Source organism: Leptidea sinapis, chromosome Z, assembly GCF_905404315.1.
Source record: "Leptidea sinapis chromosome Z, ilLepSina1.1, whole genome shotgun sequence".
NCBI classification, from domain to species: domain Eukaryota; kingdom Metazoa; phylum Arthropoda; class Insecta; order Lepidoptera; family Pieridae; genus Leptidea; species Leptidea sinapis.
Window position 1 is genome coordinate 16,649,792 of NC_066312.1, and position 22,564 is coordinate 16,672,355.

At 36.7% G+C, this 22,564-nt stretch overlaps 1 protein-coding gene across 2 annotated transcripts in view; it reads right to left on the reverse strand.

Moving 5' to 3' along the window:
* Positions 1-2,824: 2,824 nt before the first annotated feature.
* The window catches only part of LOC126978737 (bestrophin-4), a 69,808-nt gene continuing 50,068 nt past the window's right edge, over positions 2,825-22,564 (reverse strand). For both annotated transcript variants that reach the window (XM_050827783.1, XM_050827784.1), the window contains exons 5-11: positions 21,754-21,992; positions 15,980-16,108; positions 14,834-14,941; positions 10,881-11,111; positions 10,122-10,383; positions 8,748-9,044; positions 2,825-6,387 (exon numbers count right to left, since the gene is read on the reverse strand). In XM_050827783.1, coding sequence (XP_050683740.1) covers positions 6,134-6,387; positions 8,748-9,044; positions 10,122-10,383; positions 10,881-11,111; positions 14,834-14,941; positions 15,980-16,108; positions 21,754-21,992 — 1,520 coding nt within the window. In that variant the 3' untranslated portion in view covers positions 2,825-6,133. The remainder of the gene's footprint in view (positions 6,388-8,747; positions 9,045-10,121; positions 10,384-10,880; positions 11,112-14,833; positions 14,942-15,979; positions 16,109-21,753; positions 21,993-22,564) is intronic.

A 22,564-nucleotide genomic window follows, 5' to 3' on the forward strand; every position in this document is an offset into this window, starting at 1 on the left:
GACATTTCGGATCCGGCAAACTACAGGCCTATAGCTATTTTTTTTTTATGGAATAGGAGGATAAACGAGCGTACGTCACCTGTTGTTAAGTGATAACCGCCGCCCACACTCTCATGCAACACCAGAGGAATCACAGGAGCGTTGCCTGCCTTTAAGGAAGGTGTACGCGCTTTTTTTGAAGGTACCCATGTCGTATCGTCCCGGAAACACCGCACAAGGAAGTTCATTCCACAGCTTTGTAGTACGTGGAAGAAAGCTCCTTGTAAACCGCACTGTGAAGGACCGCCCGCCACACATCCAGATGGTGAGGATGATATCCTAACTTGTGGCGTGTCGTGCGAAGGTGGAATTCGGCGGCAGGAATTAGGTAAAACAGCTCTTCGGAATACTCCCCGTGATAAATCCGGTATTACCTCCCCGCTCTCCATAATCATGGAGAGCATAATTAACCGCAAGCTCTTGGTATACCTAGAAGGCCAACAGTTGACCAACGAGCGACAGTAAGACTTTCGCCATGGTCGGTCAGCAGGCGATCTTCTGGCTTACTTAACACATAGATGGGCGTTGGCTATGGAAAGCAAGGGTGGAAGGCCTACCAGTTAGCCTGGATATAGCGAAGGCCTTTGATCGTGTATCACACTAGGCGCTTCTCTTAAAGCTTCCATCATTTGGGCTTTCCGAGCGCTTAAGCAAGTGGACCTCACTGGGCGCAGCATACAGGTCGTTGTCTACGGTTATTGCTCGAAACCGACGCCCGTAAACGCTGGAGTGCCTCAAGGCTGTGTGCTATCTCCTACACCGATTCTTTTGCATATCAATGAAATATTGGACACCTCCAACATACATTGCTATGCAGGTGACAGTACTGGTGATACCTTATACACTGGACATGACTCAAGTTTGCGAGTTTAGCATTAAAAAACCCCCATTTGTCGTATCACCGCTTTTAGAGAACACTTCCCTTACAGCCTCACCTAGTATCGGAATATTGGGTCTTGAAATCTTGAGCGATTGCTAATTCCGCGGTCATCTGGAGAGCAAAGCCAAATTGGCTTCGAAAAAACTGGGCGTCATAAATATGGCACGGCAATACGTCAAGCCGGCCCACATTCTAGCGCTCTACAAAGCGCAGGTCCACATATATTTGCAAACTCGTACATACACTTTAGCGATTTGATTTGTTTCTCCGGTGGTAATTATATTAAACTACTTTTTATTTTTAAATATAATCCGTTCACGTAGGAATTCTTTTTGTTGTTTAAGAACTTCTATTGCCTAGTATCCATTGCAAATTTTAATGCGGTCGTTTTGGGAGAATGATTCTGAACATTTAAAACTACAATTGGTGTTACATGAATGTTCGTAAGACTCTTAAATATTTTAGCCAGATGAATTTTTCCTTTTCGGTCTTCATAATATCTCTTTACTTGAATTTCTTTATTTCGTTTCCACTTTTTAGAGTCTGATTTTTTCCATCTCTTTTCTATTTCTGTTCAAAATATCTTTATTTTGCTTTTTAATAAAATATCTTCTTGTATTGACTCAGCATCAGTAGTTTCTTCTATAATAATATTTTGTTTACTTGATAAGATTTATTTTTAACTCTTGAAGGTAGCTGTTGCACGAATTTTTTACATTTTGTAGTGTTAGTATTTATTTTGACTTGCTTTTAAGTCATTGATTCAAACATGTCGTTATCCGAATAAGAACGATTTTCTGTAAATTATTTTTTTTTCTTTTTCTGTTTTAAAATTGGTGTACGTTTCGTTTTGCGTCTTCTTCATCAATATTGGGGATGAAGGAACTATCAGAATTTAGAAAATGTTTGACTTCTTATAAATTCTTTGTCTGTCTGTGGCAAAATATCAACACCTAAAATAATGACTGGCGAATCAATCATAAATGTACAAGAAAAGTTCTTTAAGACTATTGGTTAGAAATCCCGCCAATTGTATAACGTGTGTTAGTCGAAAAAGATTATATAAAACGGATTACTGACTCTTTATTGTGTATATTGAAATTATTATAAACTTATATTTATTTATTTTAATCAGTATTAATTTTTTTTAAAGTCATAAATTTCACGTGACCCTAAGAGAGAATTGTGGCAGAACTAAATAAAAGAACTTATTGATTTCATTAAAAGTTTTTTACTTAATTCGTTACAGTTATTAAGTTTTGCCACGCAAATTATTTACTATTATAGTGCTATTTATTTGTCATAGATAAATATTGTAAAACGTGTTTTTTTTTGTGAATTTCGAAATGATTGCAACTTCAACTACACCAAAAAATCGAGCGTAAATTATTAAATAACGTTAAAATTAGGAAAATTAAAAAAAAACTACTTCAAAAACTGAAAAGTATCTATCAAATAACTAAAAATTTAATTAAATACACCTCTTATGCAAACCTTTACCTTTTATATTAATTTATAGCTTTGAAGTCGGTGCCAAAAGGAAGGATTCCCTATGCATCTCCATGGACGTTACCAGTGGGAGGCTCCTTTGCACAGGATGTCGGCTAGTGTAAGGATTATTGTTTCGGTCTGAAGAGCGTCGTAGCTAGTGAAATTACTGGACAAATGAGACACTTTATGTCTCCAGCTGCAATTGTACTGACGAGCGCAATTGTAGTGCTGCTCTGAATTTTTGGGGTTTTCAACAATCTTGAGCGGCGCTTTATTGTAATGGGCAGGGCGTATCAATTACCATCAGCTGAACGTCCTGCTCGTCTCGTCCCTAATTGTCATAGAAAAAACATCTGAACTTATATTAGTGTAATCAAATTCCGCTAAATAGACGCAAAAAAAAAACCAAAACCATTCTACTAAAAAGAATACTTTATTAAATATAAGTACTGTACACTTTTAGAGTTACATTCATACTTGTAAAAAAATTACAAATTACAAAAGGTACAATTAAATATTAATGATATATTTTAAAATTATTTAGGAAAATTCATCTCAATTTGATAATTAATTTAATTATAATATAACACAAGTAACAGCACCACACAAAAATGGACGGATATTTAAGCTCAATAATTATATTATCTAAACTTATAACTAACAGGCACTGAATTCAGATTAATATCAGATGATCACAATACGACTGACCCTAAGACTTTTACGACATTATCTGTCATATGTCAAAATTTCTTCTACAAATTCATACAAACCCTGAAACGGAAGAATCATCAAAATAAAACATTTACTTTAAAAAATCACTTTAAAATAAAAGCGTAATAGAATTATATTTTAACTGTTATATTTACATAGGTAGGTAATAAAACTACACACACTTAGTGGCAAAAATTTCATAATTTCTTTAGTAATTATCATTGTGTCAAATATTATATAATTGAGATAGTTTAAATTTAATAAAAATATTTTAACTAACTATAATATGGACGTAAATGAAAGTAAACACAGCTAACGTCATTTGTAAAACGGTAATAAAATAAATGCTATTTAAAAAGAAGGCTATAGTTATAGTACTCATATATTTTATATATTGTAAATATTACATAATATCTTGTAAATAAAACGAACATTTTTTGTTAATACATACATTTACAAAATTACAATAATGTACATGCTATCTGATACTTAGAAAAAGTAATTTTGAATCTACACATAAAAATCAATTTCAAATTGCATTTTTGTACAAAATAGATTTTTACTAAATGCATATTATGAATGTTTGCATGGAGCTTCAACTGAAGACTGTTTTTACTATTGAAGACTAGAGAATTAACTAACAAACTAATTTAGAATTTATACTATTCACATACATAGGTACTAACTGACTATATATAATATTTTTCAGTTTTCCTCGTTGTAAAATACCTCTTCTAACTCCTACCAGTGAGTCGTGTCTCCCGGTCCTGCTGTCTTTTTAATTGTCTTCCCCCAAACACATTGTATTAAGGTGAAAAATATATATAATGTAGTAGGGGTGGGGTTAAATCATTAAAATCAACTACTGCTTTAAAGTCAGATATGCCGCACCGTTTAAGGCGCCAGATTTAAGCTCTAGTTCCCGAGAAGGTGAGTAGGTTCGAACCCCACACCCCTGACGAAAGTTTTTTATCACATTACATTTAAATTTTTATAAAGAAGTAAAGGTTTTGATTTATTTCTTCGTTTATTATACTGATATTAATGTTATTTTGTGAAACAAAGTTTCACTTGCATTGTGGTTTCATAAGACCACACAATTGCTTTTTTGCTTTACTTTGGACTAGATTTTCTAGGATACTAGTTTGTGATCACTTTGACTCCACTTTTCATCTTTACTTCAGTAAGCTGGACTCTTCATAAAATCGAGGATACTTTTCCCCGTTGTGTTTAGTCATTGTGATAATTTCGCTCTTTTAAAGTCCGAGTTCGTGTCTCCTAACAATAAGTCATAAAATGGCAAAGACTTTGTACAGTTCAGCAGTACAACATAACTGCATTATACCATACAACTTATCTGTGTTTAAAATGCTGCATAATTGTTGATTTGCTAATGATTGATTTATTTAACTGTCAGAGTTTTGATAAAAAAATCTATGTATGCCTGATCCCTGAGAAGAATGGGCGCAGGAAAGAAAGCGGGCTTATTTTTTGAACAAAAGTTCATGATATGATACTTACATTACATTGTGAAAGATATAAACCTGTCAAGATTTAAAGAAGGAGTAACTGTTTTTGAATATTAAAAGTTGATTAAAATAATTAGTTGCCGAAGTAACAGCACTGAGATTTTATTTGTTACGATGGGCTTCCCGCGAGTTCACTTCCGAAAATAGACCACTAAATAGGATAATATCCACCATTTCATAAGTTATTATTAATGTGGTTAATAACTTCCCATAGATTTAACTAAAAATCTGCTACTAAAAGCTCTAACAAAAATGATCAAGCATTTAAAATGCGCTGGAATAAATAGACAGAAAATAATATTATAGATATTTCTAGAGTAAGCACCGTGTAAACAAACAAACGCATTTAGTAAAAACCTGTTATTTTAAAGAATTTAATTTTATTTATATATATATATGTGTATAGATATAAAGATTCTATACATCGGGATAAAGTGCTCTATTTAATAGGATTTCTCGGCAGTATCGAAGCTTATTATGTGATCCAAGTAATGTTACTGTATAAAACGAAATTGTTTTCTTAAAAAAGGATTAATTAAATTTGCTTTATTTTTGTCTTGACTTTCCAAAAACAAATTTAAGAATAGTAATAACTTAGTAAAAAAAACTAAATGTGATGATTTTTAGAATCTGTCAAAAGGGAGAATTGAAAAGAGGTCAAAGAAGTTAAAAATTGTGATCTTGTGTGTAACTATAACATGTGGAAGCAGGAATGCTCCAAATCATACGAAATATCAAAAATTCGATTCCGAAATTACTTTATAGAACCCTTTCTCGTAAATCACTTCGTCTGTTATTGATACCGCATCAAAATCTGTTCAGTAATTTTAGTATATTTTGTCCAGACAGCGGTTGAGGTTTCTGTTTTATTAATACGAGTATAGTATAATTTAAAAAAATATTCACAGCGCCTCTTCTGCTGCATAAATATTGTTAAATATTTCTCTATTTATTTACAATAATAAGCTAAAATTAAACAAACAGATTTAAACATCTGCTAGTGTATTTTTGTATATTTTTTCTTCTTGGTAGAAACAAATTTAGTTTAGAAGTCATCATGCCGACCAAACTCCATTTGCATGTGGAAGACAAATCTTATTATGTAACGTCGTTAAGATCGCAATACTATATACCAGAAATCAATATCAGAAATCTTCATAACTAACATTTTGTCCCTTTTACAATATGATAGTGTATTTTAGTTAGTTACAAGACAAATTACCGTTTAGATAGTCTTTAATAAATCCTCCTATTATAGAATCATACTTTTTTATGGAATGTTGAAATAAATTAATTAAAAATCAGTCTGAACCTAGAAAGGCTGATATATACATGCCCAATTTTTTCTTGTTATGTAAGTCTGAAGGCCAAAACAATAAGGTAATGATTCGTTTCCTCCGTTTTAGGCTTTTTTTCAAAGATGATCGACATCTCAATACTCTTGCTAGTCTAATTAATCCTTTAAATGTTTCGTCTAAAAGCTTCAAACATAGACTTCTCCCCGTCTGGATCCAATAGATTTTCTTGAAATCTCTTGCGTCCCGTTATCGCTATGCTCGCTGTCTTTATCTGACGGTATCTCTGTAATCGTTGCTCTAGTGGCATCAGGTGAGGCAACTCTGTCGGTTCTCGGCGTCGTTGGTCGAGAACCATTTACTATTGTCAACTGTGACACACTCATTGGTGTTAGTGTCATCGAAGATACTACAGGCGCTGCTGCCAACATTGGTGGTAAACCTGAAATTGAACGAGCTTTTTATATTTTCGAGATATTCCACACACAGAAAAAAATTGTTACAGAAGAGAAAAGCATAATATACACACATAAAAAAAGTCTAAGCAACATGCTGATATTACAATTTTACCATTTATATTAATTAATTTCTAAGTCTTTATTCACTCAAAGTGCATAGGTATGTAAACTTTTTTGTTATTACTGGCTGGTTGTAAAAAAAAATCGATTGTGTTTTGTTTTTTTCATAAAATTAAATGAAAGGGAATTTGTTTGTGTTTATTGCTACGCTTAGTCTTGATTTTATAATTTTAACCACCATTTAAATAAAGATAGCGACAAAATTGAATTGTTAGATATTCTTTACGTCATGGAGCAACGTCTTTTGCCGGCAAAGGAAATGCAAAGAGCTGTAGGGATGTTGCAAGCGGGAAGTAATCAATCTCAGGTACCTCAGCATTTTGGCATTCATAGAAGTGTTATTTGTTGTCTTTGGCAGCGTTACAACAATACAAGGGAACCCGCTGAACAGCATTCAGGCCGTAAAAGGAGTACAAACACTCGGCAAGACCGGTATATACACTGACTGCAAGACCAAACCACTCGAGAGATATGTTTGGGGCTACAAAATTTAAGTGGTGTTGATGTAAGTTCCCAAACTGTGCGAAATCGACTGCATGAGTAAGGCCTACGAGCTCGGCGCCCAATTAGGTGCCCACCGATACGTCACCGGAATCGAGCTAGTCGAAATGAAGGGTGTAGAGAACGCAGAACATGGACCTAGGAACAATGTTATGGATGGATAAAATTATGTTTTTCGATGAGTCGCGATTCGGGTTTAGGCCTGATACAAGAAGGGTGCGAGTGTACCGTCGGCCCGGAAATACTGAAAGGCTCAGGTGCATTCAGGAAGTTCATCCATACAGCGGGTCAACAGTTATGGTATGGGCGGGTATTATGAAGAACAGGCGAACTGAGCTCGATTTTGTAAAGGGAAACATGAACGCTGAAAATTACGTTGAAGATATTTTCAGACCTTATGTGTATTTGCACAAACCTTTGGCTCCGATTTTACGTTAGTGCATGACAATGCGCGTTCACATACAGCTCGGCGAACCAGTCAATACTTGGCTCTGGCCTGCACAATTCGCCAGACCTCAACCCCATCGAGCACGCATGGGATATGCTCCAGAGACGTGTTTTGAAGGACTTGGTCGGAGTTACAACAATCCAACAGCTGAAGGATTTGCTACAATTCCATTGGGAGCGAATACCGCAAGATGACATAAACAGTCTCATTAATTCAATGAATAATCGTTGCCGACAAGTTTTGAATAGCAGAGGAGGCCATACTTTGTATTAAATTATCCTATTCTTTCACAATAAATTCATTTACTTTAGACATTTCATATTGTTAAAAAATGTTTAGTTGCTTATGTACCTTAGTTTCTGCAGTATACTCTAATATTGTTAATTTCTGTTATTAAAAGAACTTATAAAGACAACAGCTGCTATTTTTACATCATAGGACCCTAAAAATATTATTTTAAAAAAGAGGTCCCCCCCCCTCCTCGTTGAAAGAGGAGAGTCAAATAAACGCGGAGCGGGATGAGAGAAGAGGCAATAGACAACTGACCTGTATAAATAAATACCACTGGAAATATGTTTGCAAGTTTTGCAGAAATTTTTTGTGTCTATTTGAAGCGCCACTCGCGAGCGTCCAAAAAACTAATTTTGATGTATAATACAAGGCTGCAAAGGAACGTACAATACACTAAAGTATTTTTACATTTTGAATTAATTTCGGTCGTTTTCCGTACTATTTATACTTCAAGAATCAACGTAATAAAGTACACAATCTTTTTTTGTAAATAGTTTCACACCATATATTGATGTTTGCTGAGGTTGTCATCACTAGTTTTAGTAATGCAGACTCTCGCTACATGGCTAACAGTGCCAAAATGACAAATATCAAACAGTCACAAAAGCACTTTGACAGCCGCCACCCAGTGGTAATTAGTAGAGGTCAGTGCCATAAACTCAGTCAATGTGAATCGCAATTTGCATAGCTCCGCTCGGGACGATCGACTGTATCGTGAATCGAGATTGTCAATTTGAGATTTAAAATTGCCCAAGAATAAAAGACTTTTGTAAAACACCGCGTAGATTGCTCTTTAAGTAGTAAAGCTATTTCTTGTGTTGTATTTTGTTTAAAAAATTTTACCTCGCCTCCACTAATGTGAGATACTCACTCGTTATCGACTGAACAATATAGTCTAGGATTTTCTATATCTGCCCACCTCTATATAGAATCCTAGCTACGCCCATGTATTCACGAATAAAATAGAGGATATTTAAGTCTTACTTTGAGCTAAGTTTGGCGAGAGAACAGCCTGAGCCAGAGCTGTGGTACCGGGCTGTCCAGCATGAAGTGTATTGTTCACGGAACCACTGTCTAGCTCTTGTATTGGAGACAGAACCAGGGCGCCAAGGACAGGAACCTCATTCTGATAGCCCTGGTGGGCCATGATCACACCCATATTCTGCATACCCATTGAGAACCGGTTCTCTCTGTCCATTACTTCCTTCGTAACATCTGGCGTGGGTATGCGAGGGCGATTACGTAGAGTTGTTGGGATTGCTGAACCATTGCTCTTTGGACCTAAAGTAGAAAAAATATTTTATCATAGGAATCAAACTATACATAACAACTTATAAAATTTTACTAATAAGAGTCCAAATAAAACACTTTTAAAGGATTAAGACGCGTGTAATTGTAACTATTCTGACATTAGATTTTTTCGTAAAAGTTACATTTTTATTTTAGTTAACTCGACGTTTCAAAACCTTTCCAGATCTCATTGTCAGGGGGACTGCAGATGAAATGGAGTCAAAGATAGTATTCGTCATAGTTGTCATTATGAAGTTTAGCGCCTAGGTTTTTGGCAAAATTACTGACAGTGTCTTTTTTGGTGTATATAGTTGTGGGGTTTAATTAAGAGATTATTGTATTCCAGGTGTTAGATAATTTTAGACCGTCTTCTCTATTAAAATTTGGATGTTTTTTTAATTTCGATGGCTTCACGTACCAGTCTTGGGAGAAATCTATTCTCTTGTACCAAAACTTTTGGTTAGTCGAACCGGATGTAGTGGTTAGGACGGTATGTTATGTGTTCACATACAGCTGACTTAGAGTGAGTCTGTGTTTGATATCCGCAATGTGTTCTTTAACGGCCGTTTTTATTAACGTATCTCTAGTTACGGATGCTATCACCGTTTAATGACAAAATCTTATCTATCCATAGTTATGTCCAATATAGTTATAGCCCAATGCTGTATGTCGATAGGTTATTGAAATGTAAGTAAGCGTGAAAGGATAGATTTGTCTACCTCAGTAAGTTAAACTTAGGATAGGTTATTGAAGACGGCCGTAAGTAGGCTTGAGATATTGCGATTAGTTTGCACAATGTAAGACAAAAATCTAATGTAAAAACAGTTACAATTACACGCGTTTTAATCCTTTAAAAGTGTTTTATTTGTATTATTAAATGTGTAACACTCGCGCTAGTAAAAAAAAAGCTAATACGAGTCTATCAGGTATTTTAACTATGAACTGTGCATATTATGATGGTAGTTATTAATATTTCTTAAGTTGTCTACATTCATTTGAACATTGAACCTTGAACTAATGTTGTTTATAAGAAAGTTTTTTAATTACATAAATGTTTAACATACTTACCATGTTTGGAGTTCTGTCTATGCTGTCCTCGTCCAGATTTTCGCCCAACTAGTCTATCATAAAGCGACATTTTATGATGAGCAGTAGGTATATTAGCCTGGCCAGCCTCAGGACTAGAATATACAACAGAATTGTGGCGGTTCCTTGCGAACAAACCACCAGAAGAATAAGCCGTGGATGCGGATCGTACTGATCCCATTCGGGATATTTGCCTTTGGAACCAATTCTTACGTCGTTCGACAAGGGGAGTGTCTACGCTTTCCTGAAATCAAACACATATTTTAACACTTAACTGGTGACCCACCTTCGCATCGTTTACCCTACGATCGAAAAAATTTCGTATTATATTTTTTCTGTTGTTCCTCTTAAGGTTTTGCCAGCGTTATCAATGTCATTGCCAAAAAAATAAGACTTGTCCGACTAAGTAAATCTTAGAGGCTTTAACTGAGGGAGAACAAGAGAGGATTTTGGGGAAATAATCATGCGTGGCAGATGATTACTACGGAAACCTGCGTCCATCAGATTTGTAAAAGAATTGATGATCAGGAATACTAAAGCGCGTCAGAATAAGGGCTAATTATGAGTTTTAAAGAATTAAGTGAACTCTTTTGAGGTTAACTTTTGCCCACATCCATTACAGCTTTTAAGATCCACCAATCAAGTCTTATAATGTGCCAACGTAAGAATGCACTGTGGAGGAACGTCACACATCGAGATGGTGAGGATGACGTCTAAGTTACCAACTTAAAATATACTTACATAGTCTGCATAGGTTTCATCTAGACTTTTCCTTGGTATTTGAACGTTAGCGTACACTGCGTCTTCTGCCTTCACTTTATAATGATCGGCAGAACACGGCGGTTCGTGTCTCCTGTAATGTTCTGAAGCCACTGTGTATGGCAGATCTTTGGGAACAACCTCCTCCCAATATTGATCCTTCAGGAGTTCCGGATGTTCCTCATGCATCTCGTCAACAATCATATAGGCTGCCTGGAATTATAACAAAATATACTTTACGAATGTGTTGAATTAGTTTGAAACAATGTAGCTAAAATTATAAACATTGTGGTAAACAGGGCCTTATCGCATTAGCCTACGACTAGGTTTAGATTTAGAGGACCGCGTCCGCATCTATTCGTGTGTCTACAGGTCCCATAGTGGTAACGCAGAAACCGATCATCTCATGGGCTGCGTTCAAGCGGCAATTGACGACTACTTGCACAGATCCCCTCCGCTGAAATCGTAGTCTTGGGTGATTTCAACGGGCACAATGCCGAATGGCTTGGATCACGTACCACAGACTACGCAGGGCGATCTGTGCATAATTTTACATTGGCGTATGGTCTGTCCCAATTGGTTGAGTCGCCAACGCGGCTCCCGGATGGGGATAGCCACATGCCGTCCTTATTGGATCTTCTGCTGACTACACATCCCGATGGTTACCAGGTCTTTGTCGACGCCCCTCTCGGAACGTCCGACCATTGCCTGGTCAGGAGTGTAGTGCCTATCCGACGCCAACGTCGCAGACCACCAGCGACCCGCCGCGTTTGGCACTACAAGTCAGCAGATTGGGATAGGATGCGTTCCTTTTTTGCATCCTACCCTTGGGGCAGGGGTTTCCCTTCGGATGATCCTAGTGCCTGCGCCGTTGCAGTAGCCGATGTGATACTGCAGGGCATGGATATTTTTATAACAAGCTCTGTAGTACCGATCGGTGGCAGATCACAGCCCTGGTTCGATGCGTCAGTTAAAGCAGCATCTGACTGCAAAAAACAGGCGTATCGAACTTGGGTTGCGGCGCTGGGCACAAAGGATCCGAACTGCACAGTTCTTAAGAGGAAATACAACCGTGCCTCCAGATTTTTTAAGCGGCAAATCACCCGTGCAAAGTCAAAACACGTCGTCAAAATCGGCGAGCAGCTTTCCAGTTACCCGACCGGAACACGCAAGTTCTGGTCGTTGTCGAAAGCTGCTCTTGGTAACTTCAGCCAGCCGTCCATGCCGCCGTTGCACATGAGGAATGACACCCTGGCCCATACGGCAAAAGAGAAAGCTGATCTCTTGTGCACTCTTTTCGCCTCCAACTCGACTCTTGACGACTACGGAAAAACACCGCCGACCATCCCGCGGTGTCAGAGCTCTATGCCTGAAGTACAGTTCAGACAGAAAACTGTTAGGCGAGCTCTGTTTTCGTTGGACGTCAGGAAGTCGAGCGGGCCGGATGGCATTTCTCCAATCGTGCTTAGAACGTGTGCCCCTGAGTTGACGCCGGTGCTAACGCGTTTATTCCGGCACTCTTATTCTAAAGGCGTAGTTCCTGACTCATGGAAGTCAGCCCTTTTGCATCCGATCCAAAAAAAGGAGACAGTTCGGATCCGGCAAACTACAGGCCTATTGCTATTACCTCCCTGCTCTCCAAAATCATGGAGAGCATAATTAGCCGTCAGCTCTTGGTATATCTAGATGGTCACCAGTTGATCAACGACCGACAATACGGGTTTCGCCATGGTCGGTCGGCAGGTGATCTTCTGGTATACCTAACACATAGATGGGCAGCGGCTATTGAAAGCAAGGGGGAAGGCCTGGCAGTTAGCCTGGATAAAGCGAAGGCCTTTGATCGTGTATGGCACAAGGCGCTCCTCTCCAAACTTCCATCATTTGGGCTTCCCGAGAGCTTGTGCAAGTGGATCTCCAGCTTCCTCACTGGGCGCAGCATACAGGTCGTTGTCGACGGATATTGCTCGAACCCGAAGCCCGTGAATGCTGGAGTGCCCCAAGGCTGTGTGCTGTCTCCCACGCTGTTTCTTCTGCATATCAATGACATGTTGGACAACATTCATTGCTATGCAGACGATAGCACTGGTGATGCCGTATACACTGGCCATGCAGGTCTCTCTCGGGAAATCGTCGACCAATGCCAGGAGAAACTTGTGTCTTCTATCGAGTCCTCTCTTGAGAAGGTCGCGGAATGGGGAAAATTGAACCTTGTCCAATTTAACCCCCAGAAGACTCAAGTTTGCGCATTTACCACAAAAAAAACCCCATTTGTCGTATCACCGCTCTTCGAGAACACTTCTCTTAAAGCCGCGCTTAGTATCGGAATACTGGGTCTCGAAATCTCGAGCGGTTGCCAGTTTCGTGGTCATCTGGAAGGCAAAGCCAAATTGGCTTCAAAGAAACTGGGCGTCATTAATAGAGCACGGCAATACTTCAAGCCGGCCCACATACTAGCGCTCTACAAAGCGCAGGTCCGGCCACACATGGAGTATTGCTGTCATCTCTGGTCTGGCGCACCCCAGTATCAGCTCGATCCATTTGACCGCGTGCAACGCAGAGCAGCTCGAATTGTTGGGGACTCAGTGCTCTGTGAACGGCTGGATCACTTGGCGTTGCGTAGAGACGTCGCTTCATTGTGTGTCTTCTACCGCATTTATCACGGGGAGTGTTCCGAAGAGCTGTTTAACCTGATTCCTGCCGCCGAATTCCACCTTCGCACGACACGCCACAAGTTAGGATATCATCCTCACCATCTGGATGTGTGGCGGTCCTCCACAGTGCGGTTTTCTAGGAGCTTTCTTCCACGTACTACAAAGCTGTGGAATGAGCTTCCTTGTGCAGTATTTCAGGGACGATACGACATGGGTACCTTCAAAAAAAGCGCGTACACCTTCCTTAAAGGCCGGCAACGCTCCTGTGATTCCTCTGGTGTTGCAAGAGATTGTGGGCGGCGGTGATCACTTAACAACAGGTGACCCGTACGCTCGTTTGTCCTCTTATTCCATAAAAAAAAAAGGGTTGATATGTAAAAATTACTTTGTTTCGGTCTGATGGGGGCCGTAGCTAGTGAAATTTACTGGGCAAATGAGACTTTACATCTTATGTCTCAAGGTAACGAGCGCAATTGTAGTGCCGCTCAGATTTTTTGGGCTTTTCAAGAATCCTGAACGGCACTGCATTGTAATCCGCAGTGCGTATCAATTACTATCACCTGCACGTCCTACTCGTCTCGTTTCGTATTTTCATAAAAAAAAACTCATTAGTCCAGTAATTTCACTAGCTATGGCGCCTATCAAACCGAAGCACATTACAGCTTGACCGTAGAAAAAGGCGCCGTGTGAAGCGTTAGGCCTCTTATCATACTGACACTGCTGATGATGTCGAATAATATCAGATATACCATCTGCTCGTACTTGCACTCACTGGAATACATATTTTTACATTTACAAGTTGAACTACAGTGTTATAAGCATGGCCATAATACGTCTAAACTTGTTTTTCTCACCTCTTCTTATAAACCAAAATATACTCTATAAAGTGAAAGGAGAAGATGGAGATATATACAAAAGGCGATGTCACACTGGCGGCAGCTGTCTTCCGCTTCATCGGTTGACGAGTTCGGCTGTTAATCTGTACCATTACTGTGTGAATATTAGTCAATGGGTATATTGTCGATATCAATTTAACTTTTCAATACACTTGCTCGTAAAGTAAGCCTTTTCAGGTTGAGCTTTGAAGTGGAAAAAAAGTCATTGACACTCTATTAAATCAACATTTAAAGCTACACCGTTTTATAAATTAATTTAATTACAATTTAATAAGTAAAGTGATGCAACAAAAGTACTCACACGTCAAACACTACAATTACAAATAAATATGGATTTATAAGAAGAAGCTCAAGAGTTATTAAGTAGAGTAGATGCAGTAGTATTTACCTTAATATGCCTATCTATCAACCAATTAAGTTCAATATCGTCATCATCTTCTCCAAATGGATTTATTAACACCTCAGCTACCTTCAACCATCCCACGTAAAAGCAAAACTGAAAAATAAATTGAAGTTTTTAGTATTTTCTACAGCAACATACCATCTTCCAACACGAAATCTTGAAAATATATTTAAGGATCGCATAGCTGAAGCCATCAGCAGAGTTGACGTGACGCAGCTGTTCTCCAATAGTGGGTGATATATTATTTATTAATATGTAGAGGGTGGCTATTTAGCTAGGAGTCCTAGTATAACTGAGTCCAGAATTGAACCATTGTGTTCGCCACTCATATTTATAGCTCGTCGTCAAACCCTGCCGCATTTACAAACCGCAGTATCTTCTTGACGCGAGTATTACAAGCAAAACCTGGGAGCAGGGTGTAGGCGCCAAGCGCGCTTATGCAACCGCACAGGAGATGAAGAGGCATTTCATCGGCGACAATGCAAAATCTGTTATTTCTTTCGTTTTTGATTCCGACCACACTGAGGTACTTGTTGAGGCGGCAGTGCTGACATATATGGTGCCAGGTAGTATTTTAAATCACGGCTTTACCCTTTGTCAGATCAGTTCATAGATGCAGCACTGATCACCTGATGTTTGGGGAACCTTTTGAATATGATTGACGTAGAGCTGTGCAAGTTACTACTACTTTAGAAGAAAAAAAAACCTGAGGTAAGCAAGAAATTTTTACTATATAACTCTATAGTTATCTAAATATCTATTGTATTTTTGGGATCCAGTAGGGTCATTCATAATGAAGTACATTGATAGTATGTACGTATTCTCTCCGGAGAAAAGAAATTTCAAAGAGCTATCTAGATTATATCTGCCACCGTATCTTCAATGATCAAGGTATTCATTCAATCACAGTTTTATATTTTTTTCTATTTAATAAAATATTTTTATGAATAAAGTAAAAACAGCAAACAATAGTCAAAGTAATACACCATAATAGACAATTTGTTTTAGCAACAGAAAGACCATCTCGGTTTAAAAAGATTTAACATTGAAGTGATAGATGATAGTGTCAAAAATACTAAATACATGAGAAAAATAAAGTTTAAAATTAATAACAGAAAAGAAGAAATTTACCTGCAAGGCTGTGAACAATGGAAAGTATACATCAGGTTCGTATTTAGAGGTACTTCCGGACGCTGGTGGTACCAACTGACGACCCATTAGAGCTGCTACGAAGTATGTGTACAGCGCAAGAGTCACAACCTTTAATTTATACAATCAAATAATTAGCTATAGGTACATATCTTATATCTTTAACGAGCAATTCTTGTATATATATATTTTTTTTTTATGGAATAGGAGGACAAACGAGCGTACGGGTCATCTGTTGTTAAGTGATCACCGCCGCCCATACTCTCTTGCAACACCAGAGGAATCACAGGAGCGTTGCCGGCCTTTAAGGAAGGTGTACGCGCTTTTTTTGAAGGTACCCATGTCGTATCGTCCCGGAAACACCGCACAAGGAAGTTCATTCCACAGCTTTGTAGTACGTGGAAGAAAGCTCCTTGTAAACCGCACCGCATATATTATATATATGTAATATATATATAATATATATAATATATATATATATATATATATAATATATATATATATATATAATATATTATATATAAGAGATTTCTACGTATATAGTCACTCATCACGACATCTCTCGAACCATTAGGCGTAGAGACTTGAAATTTGGTAGGAATATTCCTTACCGCCGAGTAGAGAGAAGTAAAAGTAAGAACGGATTTTACGAAATTCCACCCGCAACAGATTTTTTTAATATGAACAGAACAACGTCTGTCGAGTCAGCTAGTACAATATATGTACTTACTTAAACATATGATGACCATGACTCGGTAAATAAACATCCATATGCATCATATAAATGATTGCACCTACCGGGATTCGAACCCGGGACCTCTAGCTTAGTAGTCAGGGTCACTAACCATTCGGCTATATTTATATTAACATTCTGAATAAAACTCGACTTAATACTTTACGTGACAATCTACCTAGACTGTGACGTAAACGAAATCTGCGCGCATGTAATCTACCACGGACGGCAGTTCGTAACGACATAATACGATCGATAAGAATTCAAGTGTGAAGTAATTGGTTACCTTCGGTATCTAAATTGTATTCGCCCGTATGTTTATATGAATACAAAAGGAAATAAGTACCACGAAACAGCATCACGTATGTGTAACATTGCTTATCGTACGTTCTACTTACCAGTTTGCGTAATAAGCCGTAACTCTAAATTCTGGTTAACTAAATAATGATGTAAAATAAAACTTGGATGTTTAACTTATTTTATTGTATTAAAACTATTAATAGCTACTAGACGTATTTATAGCGGTCAGAGAAACTAATGCTCAGGTGTACCTTCCTACAGAGGGAAGGATTGATATTGCACTTTGAGACGAAAACTAATTATATGCCTTAAGTGTCTCCTTTTTTATGACAACTAGGGACAAGACGAGCAGGACGTTCAGCTGATGTTAAGTGATACGCCCTGCCCATTACAATTTGCTTCGCAATTACACTAGCTCGGCGCCTTTCTAATCGAAACACAATATTGCTTGACTCCAGAAAAAAGCGCCGTTGGTACCACACCTAGTAGTAGTAATCTAGCATGCATCCTGTGTAAAATTTGGTAGGGTAAAATATTTTTTACACGGCCACTTCATTGTTTCTTATAGGTATTATGTTAATCTATCAGGTTTTGTTTTTATTTTCTATAAATTAGCTCTCTGCAATATTTTAGATATCAATTCTGTGTAAACAATGTTCTGGTTTGAACCGGTTTGTAATATACCTGAATAGTCTCTTGAAACAAAAAAGTCTTAGTATCACTTGTTAATATAATATCATTTACCCGGTTGTTAAAGTTTTATCTATTCGTTCAAACATGTTGTAAGCTACAAAGTATTTTTTATATTGCGCGTATTAAAAATCTAAGTTATAGTTTAGTAGCTTTAGAAATAAATAAATAAAATAAAAATGGCTTTTATTGCAGCAACTACATTACATTTAAATATATTGCATAACTTAATTATTAAAAACTTTTCTTGCTGCGTGTCCCTCGACATAGGCCTCCTGTAAATTTTTTGAAGTCGTTCTATCTCTGGCTAGACGAGTCCACATGTTTCCGACCAAGTTTCGGATGTCGTCCTCCCATCTTTTGGATTGCCTGCCTCTTTTTCTTTTCCGTTTCTGGGGTACCACTCTGTCACTTTTTTCGTCCATTTTCCAGAATTGTCTCTGATCATATGGCCTGTCCATCGCCATTTTTGCTGTTTAATAATTTTGCTTACATTTTTAAATTTTATTTTTTATTTTATGTCCTGCAGCTTAATTCTGTCTCTCAATCTAACACCTAGAACGCTTCTTTCCATAGAATTTTGGCAAGTTTTTAGAGTTGTGAGATTTTTCTCGGTTAGGGCCCATGTTTGTGATCTATAAGATAAACATGGTAGTATGCAAGCATTAAAAACCTTTCTATTGTCCTTAATGAGAATATGCTTGTTCTTCATCACTTCGCTGAGCGACCAATATCTTTTCCAGGAGTTCGTGACCCTTCTATCGATTTCTTTTGTCATACAGTCTTTGATTGATAATAAATGCCCCAGGTAAATGTATTCATCTACATATTCAATTGTTTTACCATCTACTTTAATTTCTGTTCTATCAGAGTTTGTCATTATTTTAGTTTTGTTGACGTTCATTGTGAGGCCTATTTTAGCACTTTCCTCTGACAATTGTTGTAGCATATGCTCTAGATTCTTTGAAGACTCGGAAAATAGTACTATATCGTCCGCAAATCGTAGATGGTTTAGAAAATAAATTGGGAAAAACTAAACCATCTACGATTTGCTTTAGAAATTTTTAACTTAAACTTTACTTTAATACTTTACATTATGTATGAAGTGCATTGAATCATCCGTAAGTTGCAGCCCAATCCTACTTTAATGACTTTATATACTCAAATATCATAAACTCTCCATAATGCGTTCAAGAACCGAACATTACGACCACGATCAAAATAGACTGCTTTGTTAGAACAAATTTCGTATCTGTGACAATGTTGTTATTGCTAAATAATAATATCGATTTCGATACTATTAATTCATTCAAATTTCGAACATCTCTAAAAAACAAAGAAATTTGATTGGCCTCGATTCTAATATCAGTCGAGATGACATTAAGTTCGAAATGAAATGTTATTTTGCGAACTCATTGGACAAATCTTGCACGTAATTGAGATATCTATCTTTATGCAGATGACTCAAGATGTATAGTGAAATAAATAATATTGAAGACTCGATTAATATGCAACAGGATTTAGATAGACTTTCGGTTTGGTGCAATGAAAATAATCTAAAATTAAATCATTTGAAATGTTACAGTATCACCTTCAGCAGAAAAATAAGAAATATTAATTTTGATTACAGTATAAATGGCAACATATTAGAAACGGTCAATCAAATAAATGATCTCGGGATCATTCTAGATTGTAAGTTGAGTTTCATACCACATATTGATAATCTGGTGAGTAATGCTCTTAAACTTTTAGGTTTCATAACAAGAAGTACAAAAGAATTTAAAAGATCATCCACAAAATTAACGCTGTTTAATTCAATGATTAAAAGTAAACTTGAATATTGCTCTGTTGTATGGAATCCTAACTATCAAGTGCATAAAGACAGAATAGAAAGAGTACAAAAAAATTCTTACGACACTTAGCCTACAAGGACAATATATTAAAAGAAATTAATAATACCAACGATCTCTTAAAACATTATAAAACTATATCACTATGCAATCGTAGAAACTCAATAGATCTCTGTTTTTTGCATAAAATTGTAAATGGAGCTATTGATAGCCCGAACTTATTAAACAGAATAAGGTTAGCAGTTCCAAGACAAAATGCACGGTCACATATTAAAAATAAAATTACTTTTATGCCAATAATTACAAAGAGTAACCTAGGTAGGGCCGCTCCTATTAACAGAATTGTAATGTCCTATAACAATATATTTAAAATAGCAGAGTTGGACATATTTTGGAACTCTGCATCGATTTTCAAGCGCAAAATTAAAAATCATTTAATTAAATAATATCATTCGTTTTCTTTTTCGTATTTAATAATAGTTGCTGTATTTTAAATTTAGTTTATATAAAATTTAGTTTTTTTTTTGTTTAGAGTGATAAGTTTTTTCTATTTTTGTTTAGGTAACCAATTTATTGAGTAAATTAGATAAGTAGTAAGTAAACGAAGAAATTGTCATATTATGTTAATAATGTTTTTAAGTACTTGTAATTTAATTAAGTAATTAATTGCATGTCGAGTTAGCCCGTAAATGGGGTATACGATGTTAAATAATATAAGTAATTAATGTGTAAATATACTATAAGGTAATACATTGTATGCAACGTGGGCTTCCTATTAAATAAAAAAAAAAAAATAAAAAATCTAACGATATAATAGTTGGGGCCAACTCTCGTTTGTTTGAATTAAAAAGAACTGTAACAGCTACCAGAAAACTTTTCAGTAACGCCATTACCGTTTAAAATTTATGGTAGTCATAATATGCGGTTCCTAAATGCAACATGGAGGCTTATGATATGTGGGCAGATAAAGTATATATAATACTTAAACGTTATTATGAAACCAGCACTCCTGTTTAATGCCCTTCACTATGTATAGTAACATGAAAGTACTATCATAAATAATAATAATAATATTGACACAATTTTAGATAAATTGTCTTGCGCGAAAATAGGCCTAGTCCGTACTATGAGTGCAAGACAAACGATATATTCCCATGACATCAATTTATAAAGACCCATGACAAATATCCACATTCAACATAATATAAATGTGTCCTGCGATTTGAACACGGGACCTACCTCACTGCACATGGTTACTATAACCCAGTACACATATACCCCTATACCTATCGAAAATTACTATCAAAAACTGATACAATTTCTTAGGAGTGTTCCTTTTCTTTGACATAAAATTTTTCCCAATAAAAAGAGTGCCTATTTGAAGTTTAACTGTACCAACATGTTTAAATAAACACAGGAAATTAATTAACTGTATCAATTGTATAGATAACGTGTTGCTTTATTTTCAAAGCGTGAAGCGACAGTGTCGTTGTGTGAACAAAAATATTGCGCTTTTAGTTCAAAATAACTTCTCCAGTTTAATATTTTGTATAATTGTTGAAATTAGAATAACTTTAATATATTAATGAGACGTGTCTTATATGTGCAACAGATTGCCACAGATTAAAAATAAGAACGTTTCGGTTAGCATTAACTTTCCAGTAAAAATCGGTATGCATTATTTCATTGTGCTTATTAATTGCCGTAAAAAAAGCTTAAAATCCTTATGAAGGCTCAGCCTAGTTTTTAATATCAATCATCGTTATTATTCCCAATTTGTTTATAGGGCTAACCTATAAATAAATTCGGAAATGTACTGGTACTACGAACACGTTTAAACAATTCGATATTTTCAAAGTGATATACAAGTGAAACTATTGTAACAGGGCGTAGCCTTAAACATTGGAGAAGGCCGTGAAATATTCTACGTCATAGATAATTTATACTGCTAGAATCTAAATACCTTTTGCTGCTAGACAAACTCATAACAGAGGTTAGATAACCTATTTATAAATAGAAAGGTTGACAGATGTCAACTTCGATTTTTTCGACGCTTTCAGAGCTGTCACAGTACCTAGACGTATAAATGATCTAAGTTCTACGTAGATACACAAAGATACTAGTAGACTACTTATTACTGCCACAACACTAATAAACACAACCAAATCGTATTTCAAACATACCTGTGTATATACAAGAGGCACACACACTGTGTCGTAACCAATCAGAGCGCCCAAACGCCTTCTTATATCGGACAGCTCCACCAGGAGTGTTTGCACAATGTGATCACTGGTAATGAGACCTTCCTTCCTCGCTCTGTTGATAATGTTTGTTGCCCAAACAAGAGGCATCCAATATTTAGACATGGGACTCTTTCCATCCATCTTTTCGAACACTTTCCGTTCGCTTTCAAGCATCAGCCCTACAAAAAAAAATATATATATTTAACAACAACTACACACAGCAGATTTGTAGGATTCATATTTTTTTTGGAAGAGGAGAAAAAAGGAGCGTACGGGTCATCTGATGTGAAGTGGTCACCGCCGCTCATATTCTCTTGCAACAGCAGAGGAATTATAGGAGCGCTGCAGTTGGCCTTTTACGAAGGTGTACGCGCTTTTAATGTCGTATCATCCTGGAAACACCGCACAAGGAAGCTCATTCCACAGCTTTGTTGTACATGGAAGAAAGTTCCTTGAAAACCGCAATAATACCAAATTTTTTGTACTTTACAAGGTAATCAGTAATACATTTTACTCTGGCTGATCACACTTCAATGGCCGACTTGAGCTGACTTTAGTCCAACAAGCGTTACATAGTTACGCGAGACATCAAAGTTCTCAAAATTATGAATTGATCTTTTTATGAAAGATTTCACTTGTTCAAATGAAAGTTCCTTGGTATAATATAAGTATGAAACTATATAGTTTCATCATTGTGAATAATTTCGTTGTTGCCAACATTAAATTCCCAAATAGTTTGACAACGAGACGC